Source organism: Amblyomma mixtum, chromosome 3 (assembly GCF_055824585.1).
Source record: "Amblyomma mixtum isolate Tamu chromosome 3, ASM5582458v1, whole genome shotgun sequence".
Taxonomy (NCBI): domain Eukaryota; kingdom Metazoa; phylum Arthropoda; class Arachnida; order Ixodida; family Ixodidae; genus Amblyomma; species Amblyomma mixtum.
This window is the reverse complement of record NC_143014.1, coordinates 286,715,211-286,739,525: the sequence shown is the minus strand read 5'-3', so window position 1 is coordinate 286,739,525 and position 24,315 is coordinate 286,715,211. Positions and strand designations below refer to the sequence as shown.

Below are 24,315 nucleotides of genomic sequence, written 5' to 3'. Positions count from 1 at the left end.
AGGAACTCAGGCTATGAGGGACGCCGTAGTGAAGGGCTCCGGAAATTGCGACCACCTGGCCCAGGGGTTCTTTAACGTGCACTGATATCGCACAGTACACGGGCCTCTAGAATTTTGCCTCCATCGAAATTCGACCGCCAAGGCCGGGATCGAACCGGCGTCGTTCGGGTTAGCAGCTGAGCGCCCTAACCGCTGAGCCACCAAGGCGGCAAGCGGTTGAAAGGAACGCTGGCAATAACTAAGCAAAGGTAACCCTTGCATTGTTTTGTAGCGATAGCGTAAACGGTCCTGTTCAGCGAAGAACCTAGCGTAGTTGGCGTCGTCGCTGTTGTGTGCAGAAAAGCCGTGTTGGTCAAGAGGGTTACGACGTCACCCGTGAAGCAGTGGAATGCAGAGTAATTAAAATATTAGGGAACAGGTGATTAGGAGGCCCCAACCTGACTAAAATGCCATTACGGCATCTAAGTATATAAAGCATATGAATAGCGCTAAAAATAAAAATAGGAATTATCAGCCGCGAATGGAAACTAACAACCTTGGATTGCGAGTCTGACACGCTACCCCTAGGCCGCGGCCGACACCCAGGCGAGCCTTCGTTGAAGCGGAACTTGATATAGATGTTATGGATTTCCGGTGGTCATTCGTTTAATATGGAGACTGTATTTGTTTCTGCATCGGCAAGAGGAACGGCTTCAAAGCGGAGCTTCTTCCTTATCATCGTGCTGGCTACGCCCATTGCAGGTTAAGGGCCTTTCCCCTATCTCTCCATTTAACCCTCTCCTATGCCAGCTGCGACCATCTTAACCGCGCATGTTTCTTAACATCATCCTCCCGCCTAATTTTTTTAACGCCCCCCTCTTTCCTCCACTTCGTATCCAGACCGCTACACTTATCGACCATCGGTTATCTTGTCTTCGCATTACATGCCCTGCCCAAGCCCATTTTCCTCTCTCGATATCAACTAGGATGTCATAAACTTGCGTTTCGTTCCCTGACTCACAATGCCCTCTTCCTGTCTCTTAAGGTTACGACTATAATTCTCCTTTCCATAGCTCGCTGCGTTGTCCTTAAGTTAAGTTGAACCCTTTTGGTTAGCTTGCATGTTTTTCCCCATAGGCGAGTATACCGGTAAGGTACAGCTGTTGCATACTTTCCTCTTTAATGATATTGATAAATTCCTATTCATTATCTTAAAGAATATACCTAATTCGCTCTACCCTATTCTTATTCTTCTAGTTATTTCGTTCTCGTGATCCGGATCTGCGGTCACTACCTGCCCTAAGTAGACGTGTGTCCTTACCACTTCCAGCGCTTCACAACTTATCATAAAGTGATGTTCCCTTCCAAGACTCTTGAACATTAATTTTCTTCTCTGCATATTAATTTTTAGACCCACCGTTCTGCTGTACCTGCCTAACTCATTGATCGCATTTTGCAGTTCAATCCATGAGTCGCTTAGCAAGGCAATGTCATAAGCGAATCGCAGATTACTAAGGCATCCTCCCTTAACTCTTATCCTCAACTGTTTCCAATCCAGGCCACTCTAAAGACCTCCTGCAAACAGGCGATGAACAGGACTGGCGAGATCGTGACTCCCTGCCGGACCCCCTTCCTTACTGGAATTTTAATTCTGACTGTATGGAGGGCCATGGCGGCTGTGCAGCCGTTATAGATATCTCCTTGTATTTTTGCATGCCCCACTGCACCATGATTCCGTAATGCCTGCATGGCTGCTGAGAATTGGACCGAGTTACATGCTTTCTCGTAGTCTATTAAGGTTATATAAAGGGATTGGTTATATTCCGCGCATTTCTCAATCGCCTGATTGACAGCGTGAGTATGGACTATTGTCAATTAGGCTTTACAAAAACCTACCTGATCATTTGTTTGACTGAAATCTAAGGTTGTCCTGACTCTATTAACGATCATCTTAGTAAATTCCTTGTAGGCAACGGAAAGTAAGTTCATCGGTCTGTAATTTTTGATCTCTTTGACATCCCCTTTCTTATTTATTTATTTATTTATTTATTTATTACCTGCATCGCCTGTTTTAGGCATTACAGCAGGGGGGACATCATCTCAACAAAAATCACTTCGAAATCACATGCGAAAATCGTGGTAAAAAGCATCATTTGCTAGCACTGAAACAACATTCAGTGGCAAAGCATTCCAGTCTCTAATCGTACGTGCAAAAAAAGAATAACGCAAGACGTCACTTTTAAAGGAAGTTCATGATCTTTCAGAGAGTGGCCACGCCTTTTTCATATATAAGATGGAGGTTTTATGAATAGATCTTTACTTATACCGGTTTTACAGCGGTATATACTATGAAAAAATTTTAACCTCAAATCTTTCCTGCGCTACTTCAGCTCCTGCCATTTCAGTTTGGTTTTATTTTCTCGCGCACCAAGATTTCTGCTCCAATTACCGTGAACAAACCTCACTGCCCTGTTTTGTAACTTCCCAATTGCATCAACAAGTTCGGCAGTATACGGATTCCAGCACAAGCAAGCGTATTCTAATAACGAGCGGACGTTAGTAAAATATAACTTTTCTTTGAGACTACTAGGCATCTGACTAAAATTGTGTTTTAAGAATCCCAACACCCGAGCAGCTTTAGTCTTTACTCAGTTAATGTGCTTTGCCCATCTAAGATCTGACGTAAAAAGAACTCCCAGGTATTTATGTTCTGAAACGCTTTTTAAATCTGTGCTACCTAATGTATAAGTGTTTATATGATATGACCTCTTTCTTGTAAAAGTGACGTGTACACACTTTTCCACATTAAGACACATCTTCAATTTAGTGCACCATTCTAGTACGGTATCCAGATCATTTTACAAGCGCTCATGATCACGTGCATTATCAACCACCCTGTAGACCACACAGTCGTCAGCAAACCTTCTGAAAGATGACTGAATACCTTCAGCAATATCATTTATAAAAAGAAAAAACAAAAGAGGACCTAAAACTGAACCCTGGGACACTCCTGAAGTCACATCAACATAAGCAGATGAACATCCATTAACCACCACGGTCTGCCGTCTTTGGGAAAGGTATTCGGCTATTCACATAATGATACTTTCGTTAAGCTTATACGTTCGCAGTTTGGAGACGAGAAGGCCATGAGGAACAACGTCAAACGCATTCCTGAAGTCGAGAAAAATACAATCAATCAGTTGTCTATTGTCGATAGCTATTGCTAAGTCATGTGTTAATTCAACCAGTTGCGTTGAACAAGAAAACCCTTGACGCAACCCATGTTGTCTGGGATGAATAAGACTGTACTTGGTGAGATGAGACATAATGCAACTATAAAGAATATGTTCCATTGTTTTGCACACTACATTTGTTAGTGACACCGGTCTGCATTTCTCCACGTGGTTTTTAATCCCTTCTTATGTACGGTGATGATTTAAGATTTATGATGGTTTAAGATTATTTTGATCTTGAGTGTCCCACCAATTTTATTTTGTGCAGCCTTAGAGAATCTGTCAAGTTGGAAGGAATTTCTGGAATAAATTTTGAACAAATTGCCGCACAACTTGCTGTTACGCCACGTGTTTCTATTTCAAACTGTTTTTTACAGACATAAGGAGTACAACATGTCAATCCCGTTTAATCTGCTTTGCACTTTGCGATACCCCCCGCTCCTGCATTGACAGTTATCGCTTGCAAGAGACATCACTCAGCTCTGTCATCTCTGAAAGGTTTGTCATGCATTGCTAAAGCAGCGCACGCATTAGTCGCTCGCAGAAATGACATGTATTTTAAATCCTTATGAAGAACTCAACACAAAAGGTTTTGCTGGCATCGAACCTTATCCTGGTGATATGGGAAGTTCCCGCTGAACCATCATCATATCTCAAAGTACCGTCGTCACTACGTAAGTAGCGAAGGTAAGAGGACTCGCTTAACAGCAAACAACAAGAAATTAAGCGGCGGGTATTGCATGAGCGGTATAAAAGTGATTGAACGTGTCGATGACAGAATCAGTGCTCTCGGCTGTTCGATAGGTGCCTGAAATAATCTTCAGGAATTCTTTGGGCCGATCTTGACACGTCGAGGTAAGCGCGTTAAGGTTGCAAACGGCAGAAAAAGCAGCCCATCCATTTTTTCCCACGCTGCGGTACATATATGTGCCGTCTAGTGCCATGTTTAAACTCTATGCTGGGATTCTGGGCTCATCTTTTATTCGTTTTGCAGGTAGTCCTTTCTAAGCCACGTCATGACTGTTACCACAACCGAGGCGTCCAGTGGAGCCGATGGCCAGAAGCCCAGTGACAGGGGTGCTGACCCTGCCACCCGGGAGACGGAGGCGCGCAGCAGCGACGACCAGCATACCCACTCGGACGACTGCGCAGATGCCGGCTGCGACGTGAAAACGCCGCAGCACGAGAAGGGCGAACGGAGCCAGAACAACGAGCCAGGCTGCAGTGGGGAAAGCCCTCGCAACCTCTCTGCCGCCAACCAGGCTGAAGACACCTCTACGGCCGTCAGTGAGCCCTGTAAACAGGTCAGCCGTAAGCGTACTGCCGACAAAATCAGTGAAGCTGCGCTAGCGGGGCTTTTGCGGGCATCTGCCGAGACCAAAGGCGGCGCTGAAGGATTCCGGCAGAAACGCCCGCCGTCCTTGATCTTGTATCTAAGGGACGAGGAAAGCTCCGAGAAACGTCTAAACAGCGAGCGCAACGACCAAAGCGGTAGCAGGGCTCCGGCAGCGCTAGGCCAACGACATGCTAGCAGCGAGATGACCAGCAGCAGTGCTAGCCACCAACAAGACCACAGCGTTTCCGGAGGCAGGGATGGAGCGCAAGATCGCCGCAGGCAAGAAGAGAGCGATGGGACCGCCTCCGATGTGACCTCGGGAGCATTCCTTGCATCGGATGAGAACAGCTCGGATGATCCACAAGGTGGAGTCGCCCTGAGCCTTGGTTCCCGCTGCGACAACTGGAATCGCCGTTCTAGGCCACGTTCCTTCAGACCACCTTACTTCTTTGCCGGGGTTGCTCTAGGCCTTGTTCTTGTCTGTATTTATCGCAGATACTTGCGTTAGTGCTCGGGGCGCGGTTCAGTAACTCGCTAGCAGAATTCTTCATAACTTTGATACGCGGCTAATAAATCAGACGAACAGAAATAAAACGTAAAATAGAAACTAAACAAGGCAACTCGTGTTTTGTACTCTTCTTTCCGCCTACAGGTTAGTGCTGCGATGTGTGGTTGTATACCTTTCACTGCAATAAAGAATTTCGCTTTCGAAACAGCGCGTCTTTTTCCACCTGTTTTTTCATTCCTGTCCTGCTTTTCACATTGCATTTTGTTAACACTCTTCGGCTCCTTAGCTTACATTGCCTCCTTTCCAGAGTGCGCTCGTTTTGTATAAGCGCAGGCGACGCCACTGCCTGCTACGGCCGGTGCGCTTTTTTTTCTCGAACCTCTCCATAGTTTTAAACTGTTCTGCTGTGCTCCAAAGCCGGTTCTCGAATTCAACGCTCCCAACCTGCGAACACCTACTCAGAGCGCGCCAGATGAAAGCGCTTAAAATTGTTACAAACGGTGCTGAAGACCACACCAGGCTGGGAAAGAGCAAACCAATCTCTGGGTTCATTGCCACTTCGTCGCCGCACTTCCCAGAAGTTTTTTTAAACCAGCTTAGCCGGCGTACGCGTACACTACAATACCATATCTGTGCTTCTCCCACTGGTTAATAGGGATGCGTTGTTTATTTCCTTGAGTGATGTTTAGGATGTAATTCTTAGCCCGCACCAGAGAAAGAAGTTTCCGCAAATTATTTCGAAAAGCTTGCACGAAGTTTCCTACGAAATTAAAATTTCATCCTTGTTGCTGTTGAGCCGCATTACTGCACCCAGTCACGAATTGATAGTCGTGAGCATGAACACGCAGACGCTACTTGCGTACGAGTCACGTCAATACCGACTTCAGATATGCACTGCCTATTTATCTCATGCATCTAAGTAAGGGGACTTTATCAATGTTTGTTCCTAAACAGTTTCCAAAAGAATGAGAGCGTATGGTCTCATGCAGTGCCACCACATTCCGAAGTGGCTGCGACGAAACAACGGACATGCGCAGCGCGTGTCCGACAAAGCTGCTTTTCTGTCACGTGTATCTTCACGCTGGTGTTCGTCTTCTACAGTAGCTTGTTAAAGAACGCCTACGCGTTTCGGCTGATTTCTTTTTTCGGAAATGGGAATTTGCTGCCGGAACCTGTATCTGTGCGTTCGGCATGTTCCACTCAGACACTTCGCCTGATCAACACCAGTCCGACAATTTGGCCTGATATCCGCCGCGCCAGCTTTCTACGAGCACTGCGCCTGGGATGGAAGAGTAGATAACTGTTGCAGACAAATGCGGTTACGTGGCATTCGAAGAGCTTCACAGGCTGTTTTATTTCTTTACTAGGTCTCGCCGTGAGGGTAACAGGAGCAACAAGAGAAAGAAATAATTGGAAATTTACGTCGAAATCGTGTGTGTGCCTAAAAAAGACCGAACTGTAAAGCTTACGAAAGGCTTGACTGGTAAATATACACTTCTCCTAACCGGCAATTAGAAGGCAGAAACGGACAAGTGTGGCTACAGAGAGCACTGAACGACAGTGAAGTTCTTTTTTTCTAGTCTAAACAATAAAATTTGCGGCAGAATATAGGTAAAGTTTGAGCTGGTGCCTCCAGTGAAAGTGAAAAAAAAAGACTACAAGGTTTCCGCAAACGCTTTCGTCTGTTCGAACGGATCAATTAAAAGTACGACTCACCTATATCCATAGCTACCGCTCACCTCTCAGTAACGTAAAATCTGGTGTCCCGGGAGCTGCAGGCCTATCACCCCTGTTATCTCCTCTCTGTATTAATGACCTAGCTGTTAATATAAAATCTACGGTACGATTATTCGCAGATGACTGCATAATTTAAAGCCCCATCCTCAGCTCTGCCGACATCCTTACCGTCCAAAAGGACATACGCTTTATCGCATCATTGTGCGATAAATGACACATGCCGCTTAATCTGAAGAAATGCAATTTCCATGTCATTCTCTCGCAGACGCACAGTAATGGGTAGCACTTACCACATTAAATCAGTTGCCATTAGCACAACATTAAGGTATAAATACCTAGGAGCGTATACATTAAGGCATCGTAATCACGTGTATCTAAGCCATCTGTTCCAAGGCATCCCGAATACTTCGTTTCCTCCGGCGCCATCTAAAAGCTGCATCACCTGAAGTTAAACATTTGGCATGCATAACGTTCGTACGTCGGAAGCTAGAGTACGCCTCATCTGTCTGTCATCGTTCGCAAGCATATCGGACCTGAGACCTAGAAGCAATTCAAAACCGCACCGCCGTTTTCATCACATCGCAGTACTCAGATAGATATCGGCGTGACATTTCTAAAACGATACCCCAGCGTTCCAACACTCTCAACCCGCCCTGCAATTTGACGTATATGCATTTTCTACTCTTTCTTTTGTCGCTCACTAAGACATTCCTTGTTTATGCCACCCTCAAGAATGTCAGCCTGCCAAAGCCACAGTCATCCCGTCGCAGGAATTAACGCTCGTACCTTCGCAATGAGCAGCTCGTTTTTCCCGACACTATAACACTTTGGAATACCATGCTCCATAACAGAGTCAAATGCTCTGACCGACAAATGTTCCGCAACAAACTGGCTAGTTTCTTTGCATAAACTCACCAACCCTTTTTTCGGCGCTGCACAATACTTTACAACTGATGACCCTCACTACGAGATTGAAGTGTCAGCTCTATCTTGCTTTGAGTTCTGAATTCCTGCCTTCCCATTGCTTTTTTTGTCATTGTTTTTATGTAGTATGTTACTGTTTTGCACTTTTCCTTGCTATTTTTTCACGTTGCTTTGCAACCACTCCAACCTGTACGGGCGCCCCCTCTTCCCTTACCCTTCGGCCTTTTTGCACAAATAAATGAAATAAAATCACCAAATGAAATAAATGAAGAAATCAATAGTAAATAACTGAAATGAGCTTGCTGCAGTGTGACTAAAGCTTGTCAATGCAAAAATAAGAAAACTGTCTGATTCAACAACGAGATACGACAAAGAACATTTTCGTTGGCGAATTTCCTTCAGTGAGGCGCGCACACATCATGCGCTCTTGACGCGTGTGCACGCAATAGCAACACGTAAATGTGATTCGCTGTTAGCGCACCATTGCATCGTCTTTTGCCTAAAAGCGATACGATAGCGCCTCAGAGAAAGTCGATGCGCGACTGCAGCTTATTTTTTGGGCATCCTGCCTTCATCTCAAAGTGCCAGTGTGCGTCCTGCCAGCAGTATATCTTGTGGAACGGCTCGGCTTGCACTGCTCAAGGCTTTTTTTGTGCTCCCTCGTTTCCACTACCTAGTAGGAACGCTGCACAGCCGTCGTCGAGACCACTGCAAGAGGCCGACATCGGTCAGCCTTTAGACGGCGACTTCACCAGCTCCGATACCCAACATAATGGTAATGACCAGCCCTCCTTCAGCGGTTGCTGAAGGACTGTCGAAAACGCGCAGGTCAAGACGCTCTACCGGTAATAACTTCAGCGGGAATCTTGACTACTTGGGGAACGACTGGTGGACGTTCCTGGGCCTGCTAAGCAGTGCAAGCGATTTGGAGTTGGGCCATTCGTCGCAACCGCCAACGCTTCCGGCGCAACAGCCGCTGCGGTCAGAAGACTGGTCCTACTCAATCATTCGGTCAACTCCCGATGAGGACGCCGACGCAACAGCCAGAATCCACGGCGAGAACTTTCATCGCACATGGAGAAGTCAGTTTGCTGACATGTTTGCTGAAGGTGATGCCCTGGTCAATAACGGAAGCCTGCTAGAAAGAACCGCGCAGTCACAGAATTCTCTGAATGTGACGTGGGGTAGATGGCACCGACAGCGATTGTCTCGCGCCGCAGTGTGTTGCCGGTCTCTGAACTGGTGTGTGGCAGTCGTGGTAGTCGGCTTTGTAGTGCTAGGTATAGTTTCATGGCTGACAGTGCGTGCATTTGCTTCCGTCGAAGGTGTGTGAGCGGCTGAGCTATGTGACTACCATTGCGTACTGATATTTAGGAATTGAAGTTGATCTAGTGTACTATAGATAAGCGATCAGTGTCAACTGGCGGGAGGTGAAATATGCGGGGAAAGTGAGAGCAGTTCGAACGGTTTCTTCTGCCCTTTCGAAGTGCGGCTTCATTCGTGAATGTTAAAATTATTTCGTTAGTAGCGAGGAAGTGAATGAGCAGTCGACAGTCGGTCGTCGCTGCTACAGGGCTTCACAGGAAGCTGTTCTTACGTGACCGAAAAGAAGATACGTGCGGGTACCGCGGTGTTCATCACTAAGGCGCGATGCCTGAAAAGCACCGCGAAAACCGAAAAAGAGTTGCTCATACGTGCCGTTCTGTCAGGTTGACGCCTTCTTTTTTTTTCATTGTCACAGCGCGCTCACAAGAGGTAGTCTACTTAGCCAGCATATTTGCTTGATATTGTTTTATTCGTTTTACGTTTTTTCACCATCAGCACTGCACTTGACACGTCAATAAATTGAGACACGATTACATGAGTGTTTATTTCCTGAACGCAGACTGAAACTCGAGGCCTGCCGCGGGTCACTGTTGTAAAGACGCCAGCGTGTCATAAACTGCTTGAGGAATGTGAAAAAAACTATCAACTGCCGCAGTTGTTGCCGAAATTTGTCTGCTCTGCACGCCATGGGGCAAACTGCAGCTTCCGTCCAATGTCGTAATTTAGTGTCACCTGTGTCTACTCTAGCCGCTGATCGGCGGTCTTTCGCGAACGTTTGCTTACTGGTGACCCTTCTTTCGTTTAAAATGCTGTCCAGAGAGGCGCATTTTCTCGAAAATCGTAGCCCCGTAATATTCTTAATGTAAATATAACGCCACCGTGTCTGAACGGTTATTCACCTCTGGCCGAAGGGGCCTCGGATTTAACCTCGGCAGTATTTCATCATCAGCCTGACTACATCCACGGCGGGACAAAGCCCCCCCCCCCCCATATGTCTCTCCAATTAACCTTTTCCTGTGCTAGGTGCGGCCACCTTATCCCCGCAAACTTCTTTATCTCATCCGCTCAGCTAACTTCCTGCCGGCCCCGGCGTACGCTTGCCTTCTCTTGTTATCCTGGTATCCTTCTCTTGGTCTTTCAATGACAGTGAAATGTGACAAAGCCTAGGCATTGAACGCAGGGATGGTCGAAATTCGGATCTTTTGAAGCTTGCATTGTACCAAATTAAGTGCTCATATGGCACATCAAAAGCTGAGTTTTCTAAAAAAGCTATATAAGAAGGTGCAGGATATGACGAACGATAAAAAAAAAAGATTAAGTCGGTGAACGAGCGTACACGAAAAAAAAAAGCGGCAGCTGCGGAGCCGTCTTGAGAAATACAGCAAATATCCCGAGGAGCATGGCCAACCGGAAGTCGAGTACAACAAGTGGGCTTAGCGGCTTCCTTGAGGTGAGACGTTTGGTTTAGAAAATGCAGGTCCCTGGCGAGCCCTTCTTGTTCGCCGGCTTTTTTTGGGCAAGTCAGCCGTGAAAGTTGCATTGGCTTCTCTGTCCAGCTCAAAACCATGCTGCGTGAAAAGCGCCTGTTTTCGTAAGAAAAGCACTGCTACTAATGTAGCGCTGCTTGTTTTTGTTGCAATACTTTGTGTGTCAGCTAGACGCTGCCATTTTAGTTAATTACGACGGAGGCCTTGTCATCAAATAATCCAACACGTAATGGTCTCAAGGTTAGAAGTGCGGGATATATGGCTTCGTTTGCAAAATAGCTCAAATGACACGTACGACGACAAAACGTGGGTACACATGGCCTAGACTCAGCCCACTGAAAAGAATAAGTTAAACTTGCAGCGCATGACTGCCGCTTGCAGGGGCGCGATTACGAGTCGCTCGAAATCGTCTCAACCGGAAAGTGTCTCAAAAAGTGTCTCATTTGCCCCGTTCCTATTGGTCGGTCGTGACCAGAGGCCATATTGTTTTTTTGCGTCACTGGCCGACGTCATAAAACGGGCAGAAGTGTTGACGTTGCTTACCTAGTTATGCGAGCCGATTGAGACGATTTTTCAGGGTTGGAACGAGTGGTCTCAAACCGCTTGGGTTCAGAAAATGGCGGTTGTTTACATAGCCGGTGGCCGCGCGAGCAACGGTGTAAGAGGGTGCATGAAGACGGTTTTGACGTGCCGGACGAGTTGTTTCGACGTTTTGACATACGAAGGAGCATAACGGCTGTGCGACGAACTCGCCGTTGAACTTGGAGGTGTGCGGGTGAGTGCGCAGTCAGTGGTGCGGCAAGTGACTGTGCGCGCCTTCGCCGCCGGTGGGTTTCAAGACACCGTCGGAAATGAAGTAAACGTCGGCGTAGCCCAACCGACTGTGAGCAAGTGTTTGCGGTGAGTTGCGGAGACCACTGTCAAAGTTAAGTCGCAGAAGGTGCGCGCTTTCCAGCGAGACCCCCAAGACAAGGCGGCGGCGAAGGAGGACTTCCTTCGCATAAACTTTCGCCACCGCAGTATCCCCGGCGGCGTCATCCGAGCATCATCCGAACGGAACGGAAACAACACCAACACGAATGACAAGTGCTTAACCCGAAGCGGGAGGCATGAGTTGGTTACGAGGCGTCGTGAGTGATTGTTGGCGCAGTGACCGGGCGCGTGCCGGCTCTTAATTCCCGCAGTGAGATTGCAAGCTCCCAGCAGCTGCACCGGTCTGCTCCCGTGTGTCGGCAGTTGCTGCAGTGTGATTATTCATAGTCGCCGGGTATTTTCGGAACAAAAATAAATAGAATCACGCATCGCCCTTGGAGCACATTTGCCATCGATAGCAGCCTAGGTGAGTTCACACTGGCGAGTCGCGGAGGTCGCGCGACAGGCTTAAATCGATTTGTTACGCTCCCTCCCCGCTTTACATGTGCTTCGCAAACCGTGACTAATTGACCGAAATCGGTCGCTTAGAATACTAGCGCGACGGTTGCAACTCGCCAGTGTGAACTTTCCTTAAAGCTGCCTTCGCCGGTTTTCGAGCCAAGCGCTCCTTGCAAATTGATCTCGGCAGACCCGTAGCAATCACTGCCTTTAAATAGGTTTTTCCGCGCACTTAAGACGTCCGCACAGTACCTTGATTCTATGTAGTGTGTAAAAAAAAGGACAGCCGTCAATCAGCTGATTTTTTTTCTGGCTGACATGTTTACGATGGCTGAGTATGTGCGTGGAGGGATAAGGCTGAATCATTTGAATCAGGCGGCAGCTCCCGCCACCTAGCCGACGCTACCGACGCTTTTCCAGCGTCAGCGCACCCTCGCGGCAGCAAAAGTGACTGAAGAGCAAACTTAATTGCAAATCTAAGAACGGTTCTTGTTTTGCTTAGTGTTGTTGGGTTTGAAACACAGTTCGTTAGCGAAATAACACATTGTTCATTTTATTCACTGCGTCTTTACAGCAAGACGTTAGCATATGGTCCCTTGTCGTGCGAATAAATGCTTCCGGGGCGGAGCCCTGCTACTAGCCACCGCAACCTTGCTGCTGATTGGTTGATTCCGCGGTCAACGACTCGCGGTGTCGTCATTTTGACGTCAGAGTCTCAAAATTGAGACAAAAACTCGTAATCGCGCCCCAGAACGAACTTAGCCTGCAAGTCTGTAGCCGCACCCTTCGCGCAATACGCACCGATTTTCGCGCTCTTAGTAAAAGCAAGAACCGGTTGTTCACTTTTCCGTGCTTCTTGTTGACTGTAGTTATTTGCGCAGAGGAACGTTCCAGGACTGTTTGCGGTGCCGTTAATGCCTCGGGGCTTGGCTCTCTAGCTGCTGGAAATCTTCACTTAACGTTTCAAGCTTGTAATGAACGCCTGAAAGAGAGTGACCACAAACAGTGTCACGTGTGGACCGGCATCAACTGAAACACTGCGCCAACGATCGTGGAACTTCTCCTGCCGGAACTCTTTCGGGGAGCCAATTCACTTGCAAACAAGCCGGGTTTTTTTTTTTTCAAAACAGGAAATAAAGTCCTTGTGAACATGCAGAGGGCGCCGCAATCGTTCTATTGCGGGTCCTAAATTGCACTGCTGTGAGCTGCTTGTTCCGCAATAAATGCGAGACCACATTCTGTACGAGTATGTGCTCTCGACGTTGACCAGTTAGCTGTCGCACGCCGCGTATGGTTTCGACACAGCGCGGAAGCTCATGCCTATAAGCGTCGGCTTTTGGTGTGGAAAAACTATAGAGCTTACAAATATTACCTAGAGGAAAAGGTGGTGCCGTCGCTTATGCGAATTTATTAAAGAACACTTCATCTACCGCGAGAATGCCGGAAAGAGGGAATTTCTTACTTGGCTTGGCTAGTGTTATCCCCGAAGACTAACTACGACTGCAGAAATAAAAATTTTTGCAAAAAAAAAGTGCTGGAAGGGAACGTTGTTTTACTATCTAAATGTCATGAATGAAATCTGCTTGCTTGGTATGGTTTGGTTTTATGGGGTTTACCGTCCCAAAGCAACTAAGGCTATGAGAGACGCCGTAGTGGAGGGCTCCGGAAATTTCGACCACCTGGGGTTCTTTAACGTGCACTGACATCGCACAGTACACGGGCCTCGAGAGTTTCTCCTCCAAAGAAATTCTAGCCGCCGCGGCCGGGATCGAACCCACGTCTTTCGGGTCAGCAGCCTAGCACCATAACCACTGAGCCACCGCGGCGGCAAATCTGCTTGCTGTACATTGCAATGAAAGAGCAGAAAAGCAGATATGTGCAGCACCGAATTTGCCCTGGGTGATGGAGGTCTTTCTCTTTATGGCGCCAAATATAGCTAATCATTGAAAACATTTTTGTTTTGCGTTTAGCAGGCGCACTTTTCAGAGAAAATATTAAAGCTTAGTATACTACATTTCAAGACTTCTGTATTGGCACTGCGGCTAATAGAAACGTTCCATTGGCGCCATCTGCTATTGCCGTGCGCAGCCTGTGTTCGGGCCATAAGAAATTTGTTTGCGCGCGCAATGTGCCGGTCCTACAGGTTTTGGGTGCGCACTTACGGGTTTTTGAGGCATAAGCTAGGACGCGAAAACCCGCCTTACCACAAATAAGTGACAGCCGTGTTCATGCTGACGCATGCAGTCTTTCTGCTTAATAAGGTTATGTTAAGGCCAGTTGGTGATTCAACCGGGAAAGTACTTCGGCGCAGCAGACAGTGACGAGACAATGGAAAGCACGCTCCGCGATGTGCTTTCTTCCGTCGACTGGTCTTTGTTTGCCATGCCGAAGCACTTTTTCATTTTTTTTCTGACCCAGTCTGAAATGAACCTCGCCGATAGCAGTTTACAAATAAACCGTGAACTCGCGCTTATCATCCGGAGCGGCTGATAAAACTTCTGTTTGGTTAAACAGCATGTCGGTGCACATATGCAGGAAGAAAAAGCGGACTGGCGAAAGCGTACTTTAGTTTTTTTTTTGCTGTCTGGACATGCGGAACATGTGCACTCTTTTCGGAATTAAGACAGCTCGAAATGAGGCAGCCATTATGATTTACGACATAAACAATGCAAAGTGTGGTGACTGGTCACGCGCAACGATGGGAAACAAAATATTATTTGTTTCTTGTTCGTGCATCCAGCTATACAACATGGCCGGATGAGCTCATGCGCGACTTCATGCGAAATGATCGACGCTCTTCAGCGCGAAAGCTGCTTCCGTCTGTGAATTTTATCACGCAGAAGAAGAGTTACTACACCCGTGAATTCATTGCGGTAACCATATTCGTTGCAATGCACCTACTGCTTCCTTCGGATGCTTCGGATCTTCGGATAATCACACCCCCACAAAGCGCACAAACATTAATGAACACTTAAGTGAACAACCCAAAATTCAATCTGTAGAACAGCCAACAAGCCACCAGATGTCAATCCGAAGTCATGTCTTCCCGGCATTCCTAGTGCGTCCCTAGTGGATGAAGTGCAGAGCCGCCGGCTTTCACTGTAGTTAATATTTAAAATTTTTGTTGAAATAACTCTACCGGTCCACCTAAAAAAAGAAAATGCTTGCTCCTCTAGATAGCCTATGTTTGCAGTGCTGTGATTGACACTGCAGACTTTATCTCAGGTTGCCTGTACCGTGTACTGCATGCTACCTTCTCGGCAGTAAGTCTTCATATATTCTTTAGGACGTCATGAGAGATTGAGAGCCGGGCCACACCTGCATGAGAACGCAGCGCGAAAGGTGTACAACGACAGCAGTTATGTTTTCCCATGTGGAGATTAAGTAGAATGGCCTATTTTCAGTAGAAAAACAATCAGTAGACTCAAATCAATCACTAGACCAACAAAGGGGCTGAATGAGTCACACGAGTCGACGTACAGCTTTGAGCAAAAACCTTGTCTGCTTTTGAGCCCTGCAGTGGAGACCTTGTGGCACCCCTTAGGAATAGAAGCTGGTGAGGGCGACGGTACTCGCCACCCTGGGGGTTTCTAGGGTCCTATTACTTCCTCAGTACAAATATAAAAAAAATATGCGGCCTGAAGAACTTTGACTAAGGATGTACTTACATAGGCATAGTTGCCCTCTTGGTTCCCCTATGAGTCACCGCTGTTGCTGCCCACCACTGCGGATGCAACATCAGTATAGCTTTGTGGCAGTTGGACCACGAATGAGCTCCCGCGCTCATTGTTTTGCTGGTGCAGTCGCAGCCTTTCCATTCACCAGTAATTGGTTGCAATCGTTTTTTTTTGTGAAATCATTCTTGGCCACGTTATGTACGCTGTCTAAATAGCCACATCTTCCTCTGTTTGGCTTCCACTTTTCCCACTATCCGCGAAAAGAGTAAGCCGTCTTTTCTTCTTAGTTCGAACGTGTTTTTCAGCCTGCCCTTCCTAATGGTCGAATTTAGTGCACAATTTTAAATTCCTTTTTTTTTGTTTAACTTCAAGTGACCCCCTCTCCTTTGCCTTGTTTTCTTTTATTTCGTCATTTAAATATGAAAATTTTGTCAGCGCACGCAAAAAATTATAAGTGGAAGGAGTCATGTTGCGCTGGGCGAGGCTTAAATATAGGCCCTACAAAGCGGTCTTAATATTAAGATTATGGAAAAAATCGGCACGCTTAAGTATTTGCGTAAAGGTTCAACTCTATACCTTACATACTTCCATGAAAAGACAACAGGTAGCATCGAACTGTGAAAGGTGAGCTGTAAAAGAGTTTTCGCAATGCCCGTGTTTGAGAATTCCGGATGGCCGAAACTGATTGCGAGCCATCCCCTGCATCGTTTCTCATTGCCGGCGTTCTGGTCGTGTGTGCTACGTCCGGCAGACGAGCCATCGCTAGGACGCCCGAGGGTGCCGCAGCTGCATGGAAGCCGCCCACATTATCGCGTAGTAACTCCCTTTCCCGGGCGTGAGTAATCTTTCTCCACTTTCTGCGCGCCTATTCTGGAGAGCAGACACGTTGGCCAGTGCCCTAGAGAAAAAGAACACAACAAAGACGAAGAAGAACCAGTTTCTCCGACAGCCGCTGCTCTGGTCACCTCGACGCGGTGCTCCAAAGGAAGTTGCACGCGAAGTGGAGAAAAGTTGCTCTGGCCGGCAAAAGCGTTGTCTGCGCAAGCTAAGTCCCCGTAGCGGCGAAAGGAGCGCAAGATAGGATGGACCCCTCGACGCTGGAGAAAGTGGTGGACCGGTGTTATCCTGCGCTACTCGTCAACGACCTCGAGAAACGGGACGTAGTGCAACAGACCGTTCGCCCGTTCGTCCTCGACGCCGACACCGTCCTCAGGGTGCGAGACACCTTCCGCCGGGAGATCGAGCTCGGCCTGCAGAGTAATCCAGAGCGGCCTTCGTCGCTGCAGATGGACGTAGCTCGCATTCCCGAGCTTCCTGACGGCACCGAAACGGGCGACGTCTTGGCTCTGGACTTGGGTGGCACAAACTTCCGGGTATTACATCTGCGCCTGGGACCTGGAACCCCGACCGAGTACCGAGTTAAGCACTACGCGGTTCCGGAAGCCGTGAGGAGGGGTCCCGGAGAGGGTCTGTTCGACTTCCTCGCGGACTGCCTGCGCGACTTTGTAGAGGAGAGCGGTTTGTCGGGGAGGCGGCTTCCTCTGGGGTTCTGCTTCTCCTTCCCAATCGTGCAGAATGCGCTGGATGCCGGAGTGCTTATTGCGTGGACTGTAAGCTACGACTGTTCCGGCGTGGTGGGGCAAGACGTCGGTCGCATGCTGAGGGATGCGATACGCAGGTGAGGAGTAAAATGTTGACGCTTTTTTGGGGGGAAGGGCTTTATGCCTAGAAACAAAAGCGCACCGAGGTCGCACAGTTAGGGAATAGCTTGCGTGTTGTGCGTTTGAGAGACGTCTTTTAGGCAGCTGTCGTAGAAAAACTTGGTTCCCTCATGATCAGCATTTCTCATGGAGAGGGGCGCAGAGAAAGTTTCCGCAATAGTTAAGAAGAACTATGATCTGTGAATTAAAACGGCAAGGATTGAAGATTAAAACGTGATCCGCCGATGCCGACACTCACACCTAATAATAATAATAATAATAATAATAATAATAATAATAATAATAATAATAATAATAATAATAATAATAATAATAATAATAATAATAATAATAATAATAATAATAATAATAGCTTTATTTAGCCCTCAAGGAAATGTTACTATTATTATTATTTATGGTTTATTTACAGCTAAGTGTACACGAGCATGACCTGCCCGCTTAAGCAATAGTGCTTGCGAGTGCGTCTCGGCAGTAGAGCATTATTGCATCAGGGCAGAGCCGTGCACAAAATAAACATAAATTGGAAGCACACAGCAGTAAAAAAAGAAGTAAACACAGATTACGAAGTATAACAGTTGTTTGCCGCGAAGCAGCGAGGCTGGTAACCAGGTATTAGGACGTAGCGACATAGAGAATTTCATCTTTTTTAGTCATTGACCTCTTCGCATCTCATCGTATGGCTACAAGCCTTTCGATTATGTCAGATGATTGCACACACTGAGTACGTCCTCGGTTGCACGTAATTAGAGAAACCGACTGATAAATTTTAAAAAATGCTGATACGTTGTTTAAAATTTCAGCATGCAGGCCTGTGTGGGCTTTCAGTAGTGAGGTGTGGTTTGCAAATAGGTTTTCAACACTTGCGTTTTTTCCGATCATTTAAACCGTCGTGAGCGGCAGAAAGGATTTTTTGGCGTGCTCTTTGATTGTTTCGTTTATTACACCTGTATTAACTCGAAACCATTTTCGATAGTTTAAGCCGAATCGTAACTCCGTTTAACTACTTAGGATCTTAATAGACTATTGAGAACGTGATATCCAAGCACTAATCTGTCTGCGCTGTTCTTAGTTTGCTTTAAAATTTCCCATTTACTGAGCAGTGGAAGCTCTTGCGTAAGGTGAATTTAGTAGAGCACTGTAAAGAACGCTAAGGTCATTGTATTTAGGCATATCACTCGCCACGCATACTGGTACATCTCAATGACATTGGCTTCGTGTAGCAGGGCGTGCGGCAATTGAAGCGCGATACAGAAAACGAAAGAAAAAAGTTCGCAGCACATAGCTCCCGAGTACGTGTGCTGCTAACTTGACTGAATTGTTCCGTCCTTGGCATCAAAGGAAAGCGCACAGATTTTCTGGTACCTTTTAGAAAATGGAATTTGAAAGCATTTAGAAGTCACGGGCATGATTTACTGGCTCTTTCACATTAGTGCTTATGCTCCTGTTGTTGAATTACTGCCGGTTCTCTGTGCCACTTTAAGCAATGCGTACACTACCTGCCAGGTCTTGCTGCCTAGAAACGAGCAGCTCGTGCAGAGCGTGTTTCTAGGTTAATTTCTCGGTCGCCATCATATTTAAAATACATCTTTCCATGTTTTATACGATAAAACGTGCATCCAAACGACGTTAACGAATGAAAAGCACTTGGAGCCCACTAATAACGAACTTTACGGTCGCGCAGATTTTGTTTCGTAGTAAGTGGAGTTTCCTTATTAAAGCCAAATATCAAAAGTCAGACAGAAGTGGCGTTTATTTCTTTAAACTGTTTATTTCGTTAATCTGTTAAAAGATCGACAAAGGGCAGTGCACAGGAGAGAGGGAAACCAAAAACTTGAACACTAGCGGGTAAAAAACATGAAATGCTCCAAGGCAGAGCAGCGCAATAGCATGGCTACCAAAAATGAAACAACCTTGCCGAAGAAGCCCGCGGCGTCGTGTGAGACAGATTTATTCGTCGTTTTTCTACTGATAACAGTGTTCAGAAGAACATCAGCTTCAGTACGCTCCAAACAAATTTTTACACTACTGTTCTTCAGGAAGAGTTTCGGTTTCGATTTTGCATGACGGAAGCCAATAGACGCCGAAACCAACGAGCACAGAGATGTTTTTTTATTTGTGGTGTTATTCGGTAGGAGATTAATGGAGTAATCATTTTTTACAGATAACTGATAAAAAAGCAGAAGAAAACCAACCACATGCTGCTGCTGGGATCCGAACCCACGACCTCTCAATTACTCGTCCGGTGCCCTACGAACTGAGCAACGGCGACTACTGTCTAATCTTCTGCTTTAGTTTGTATTTATGTATTGCGTGCAACCTAACCTTGAGTGTTCATCAGCGCCACCCTCGTCATTAGTAGCGGATGTAGTACGTCCTGTATTACCGCTGGTGCGAAGTGGAAGGTCACCGAACGGTGAGGGCGGAAGCTGTACGAGAGCCTTCTTATGGTTTATATGGCACCAAGACCGCCATAACTGAGGCCCTCGTTACGCAGTTAAGCAGACAAGGGAAGGGAAATGAGGGGCTCATTGTGACATACATTACGGAAGCGAACAGTCGCTGAAACCAAGGCACACAGAGTGTTTTATATTTGTGGCGCTGGTGAATAGGAGATTAGTAGGGCAATAATTTTTTAAAAGACATTTGATTAAAAAGCAGCAGAAAAAACAACCACATGCCGCTGGTGGCATCCGAACCTACGACCTCCGAATTACGCGTCTGGTTAGTTATGGTATAGTATCGTTAGGTATTGGTCAGGTATGCTCACAAACTCCATGTTCATGATGCATTTGCGGCTCCTGTCTGTTGTGAGCACGCGTACCTTGAGAATTGGGGAAAAATAGTGCTGTAATAAATTATCATTTTCCCCAGTTAAGACATTCCTAAGGCCCTGCGCGCTGTTACCAGTAAAAAAAACAACACTTCAGGATTTTGTTCCCCTTATCTTGTACGGAACTGCACTTGGTGTCATTTAATACCGGTTAAAATATAGCAGCTTCACTCAAAGTGCTATATCTGCACAAAATACATTTAGAAAGCACTTGAAGAAAATTTAGCTATTTTAGCAATTTTTTGGTCGCTTTAGTTACTTTCGGGTCACTTTTACGTTGCATTCTAGCAATTTTTACTCCGTGGCATCTGTTAACAGTGGTGGATGGGTTCATACGGTCTGGGAACATGGCTGGAAGACGCTCTCCGCACTGACAGCAAGCGCGATTTTTTCAACTCCGGGGGGACGTTTACGGCGCCTCCCTCATTTGCTCTAATTGAGTGGTGCGGTCACGGTTGCCTTTTCTGTTTGAAACGTGGTGCCATTGTCCTAAGGTATATATTTCAACCATAGCACCACCCTCGTTCCCAATATGCGAAAGTTTGTTTTGAATGCAGCCTTTATAAGAGGGCTCGACTGTAGACATCCATTTACCTTGCGAAGAGGAAACGACCCAGACTCCTTCAAAACCAAATGTCCTCTGTGTTTACATTTAGCCGCTGTTGACTACGTTGTTATATGCAACCTCCACGGTCTAGTAATATGCTGCAGCTACCTATATTCCCTCCCGAAAACAATATTACTTCCCCTAGAAGTTTAATAACAAATTTTGCAATTTGGTTGTGATTGCAGGCGCACTGACATAGACATGGACCTCGTTGCCATCGTCAACGACACGACCGGCACGCTCGTTCAAGGAGCTTTTCTGGATGGCGACTGCGCTATTGGACTCATCATGGGAACTGGAAGCAACGCTTGCTACCTTGAAAGGACGGAGAACATCGACAAACTGCATGTGGAGGGGGAGGATCGGGAGAAAGGGAGAACCAGCGAAGTGGTAGTGAACACTGAATGGGGTGCCTTCGGCGACAATGGCGTGCTCGACTTTTTTAAGACTGAGTTTGACCGCACTGTGGACGATCAGTCGCTTTTTACAGGTTCGTTCACATTCGAAAAACTTCTGTCCGGTGAATTTATTGGTGAGATTGTTCGGCAGGTGCTCATGGAGCTCGTCCGGCAACGCGTACTTTTCGACTACGAGGGCGCATTGAGCAAACTGAAGAAGCCCGGGACTTTCACTGCGGTAGACGTGTCACAGTTTTTGCAGGCAGAGGGCGTCGACAGCAGGCACAGCACCCGCGACATCGCCGCTCGTTTTGTGCGAAGCGCAGACCCGATAACCGACGAGGACATTGCCATTATTCGGCATGTCTGCGGGGTAATCTCGGCAAGAGCGGCAGTGTTTGTGTCAATTTGTTTGGCAGAATTGCTGGAACGCGTCGGCAGATCGACATCGGTGACCATTGCTGTTGATGGTTCTTTATATAAGCATCACCCAACGATGAGAACCTTGATGGACAAGCTGATCAGAGCGCTTGCACCCGGGCGACCGTTCAAGCTAATGCTGGCTGAAGACGGCAGCGGGAAAGGTGCGGGGCTTGTAGCCGCTGTGGTTGAAAGGCTGCGATACTCCAAGCAGAATGGTTACATATAGTTCTGGGGACACCTTCCGTACGGCACGATGTCCGTGTGCTTGCAAAGGGATGCAAATTTCGGATCATTGCAGACAGAAATCGTTTGTAATTATTTGGCGATCATTCGCATTTGTCCAGTGCTCCGTAGTAAGTCTTTGGCCTAGAAGTCTCATCTGACCTTGCATATTAAAGTTATTCTCTTTCATCCTCTTTGTATGGGTAAACATATAGGTAAATTTTAGAAAAATTAGGTCAAAGGGTCATCAGGTACAATTGAAGAAGATTGAATAAATAATAAGAAAATTCACAGATTAATAGATTATTTACAACGACGGGTTCTGAAGTTTTCTGTTTGCATGCTGATGTAAATGTTAATAATATTTTAAGTTGTGAAAAAGCCATGCTAATCAAGGCAAATATGCTACAATCAATCATTACAGTAGCTCCAATATTACCAAGAACCGCTTATATTTGTACTGCATTTTAATTAAAATAGTAACAGGAATGATAAAAGCTGATCTCACGATAACAGTTATCAAAATATGAATACAAACGCAACTTTTCCGACAGCGTGAAGCTCTGCGGTTTCGGTTTTCATGCATCAGGAGAGGTGCATGTTGCTTTATTCGTGCTGTAAGCGACAGCTTACACTAGGACTTTTAGTTGTTTTTTTCGGCATATGTGATTCACCTGTTGGCGCCCTTCGAGAACTCGATCAAGTTTCAGGGGGCGGTGTAAGGTTAGCGCTCTGCTATCATTGCAGTTGACCCAGTAGCTTCCTCTCGCTTTCAGGAATTTGGTGAGAGGGGCAATTTTCGCAATAATGAAGCACAGGTCGCAGCTCATTTATGGTGCGCGCGCCTTGGCGCTCCAGTTGTTGGCTGGTACCCATGGACCAAATTGGCAACAAAATGGACCAAATGAGCAACGGAATAAGAAAAAAATCGCGCACTTTTAATTTGCGCCAACGTGTCGTGACTAACCGACCTGTCTATTATGATATTTTGTTGAGCTCTGTCATAGGCTCTTTTTCTTTGTGCCATATATTGTTCACAGGCCGAGTCTGTGCGACCTTTTTTAGTGTGCACTTGGGCGTTGTGTTGCTTGTCTCTCGCTGTCTATGTCTGAAGCCGATTTTTTGGCAGGCTGCTCAGCTGCCCATCGTGTAAGGCGGCAGCCCATTCAATCATGAGAGGCTACTCAGGAAGAGCAACCCGGCTCGCAACACAAGTCCCACCGATGGCAACAGCTGCCATAGCGCCTGCGTTGTTCCACTGGTATACTACTCACCTGCTCACCGGGTGGCTTACTTGTCAGTGTGTAGCCAGTGGTAACCATGCGAGAACCGGGGGCACTAATTAGGCGGCACCGTCACTAAGCACACCGAGCTAAGCGGAATATGGAACAGCGGTTAGGAGCCGCCGCGGTGGCTCAGTGGCTATGGTGCTCGGCTGCTGACCCGAAAGACGTGGGTTCGATCCCGGCCGCGGCGGCTAGAATTTCTTTGGAGGAGAAATTCTAGAGGCCCGTGTGCTGTGCGATGTCAGTGCACGCTAAAGAACCCCAGGTGGTCCAAATTTCCGGAGCCCTCCACTACGGCGTCTCTCATAGCCTCAGTCGCTTTGGGACGTTAAACCCCATAAACCAACCAACCAACAGCGGTTAGGAGGAGAACGCGATACAGATGATGCTTGCACAGTAGCTAAACGGAACAAGTTGGGGTGGTAATTAGATGGTAGCCGGGTACCCCACAGTAAGTTGTAGCTCGAAACGACAATTGACGTCATGCTAGCGCACATATCCGCATTGTACCACACAGCAGGTCGCAGCTCCAGCCGACAACTGATGCCATGCTAGCGGACATATCCGTATTAGGCCTAATTACCTAAATCGACTCACCCAAAGTTAATTTAGCAAGATGAAGTGAGTTTTGAAGAAAGCATCGTTCAATATTCATATTGGTTTGCACAACAAGATTTAGGAAAATATGTATAGGCATTTGAAAATTAAGCTCTTCGCAAAAAAAAAATAAGCTTTACAATTCAAAGCGTCCTATTACATGCGTAAGGGCGCTTACAAAGTCTAGACAGTTTGCTTTCTGAAGAAAGAAAGGCGGAAGAAAACAAATACACCGTGTGTCCAGCGTTAAGCCGGCTAAATTTTGTAATGAGTGTGCGTGTGTGATAGGAGGTCTAATGATATTGTGCCGTCAGTATAACAGCTTGGAATTTTAAATAGGCAAACAACTGTTACTTGGTTACCCCTACAAGAAGAATAAATTATGGTCAACCTATTCAAAACTAGAGCTGTAAATTGTGCAGTTGATTCATTGATTAACAAGAGGTAATGCAGCGCAATGAACACGTGGTACAGAGGGAATGACAGCACACGTGATGCTTAAATCGCGTGTGTTGTTATTCGATACGTCGTCCTTGTTGGTTGCGCCGCATTACCTCGTGTTATTCAAACGGCAGTGAAGTGGTAGGATACTTTGAGCCGCTTAAAGGTAATTTACTCGCAATCATCAGGCTACCATGTTTATACGGCCCGTT

The 24,315-nt window shown here is 46.7% G+C and overlaps 2 protein-coding genes across 2 annotated transcripts; both read left to right on the top strand.

Moving 5' to 3' along the window:
* The first annotated feature begins 4,228 nt into the window (after positions 1–4,228).
* Positions 4,229–5,056, top strand: LOC149355082 (uncharacterized). Its single transcript, XM_089576061.1, has one exon. It carries the CDS (start codon positions 4,229–4,231, stop codon positions 5,054–5,056), a length of 828 nt encoding a protein of 275 aa, XP_089432187.1.
* Positions 5,057–16,660: 11,604 nt separating this feature from the next.
* Positions 16,661–21,783, top strand: LOC149355081 (hexokinase-1-like). The gene is made up of 2 exons (XM_089577585.1): positions 16,661–17,256; positions 20,922–21,783. The coding sequence occupies exons 1-2, from the start codon at positions 16,661–16,663 to the stop codon at positions 21,781–21,783; spliced, it is 1,458 nt and encodes a 485-aa protein (XP_089433711.1).
* The last annotated feature ends 2,532 nt before the right edge of the window (positions 21,784–24,315 follow it).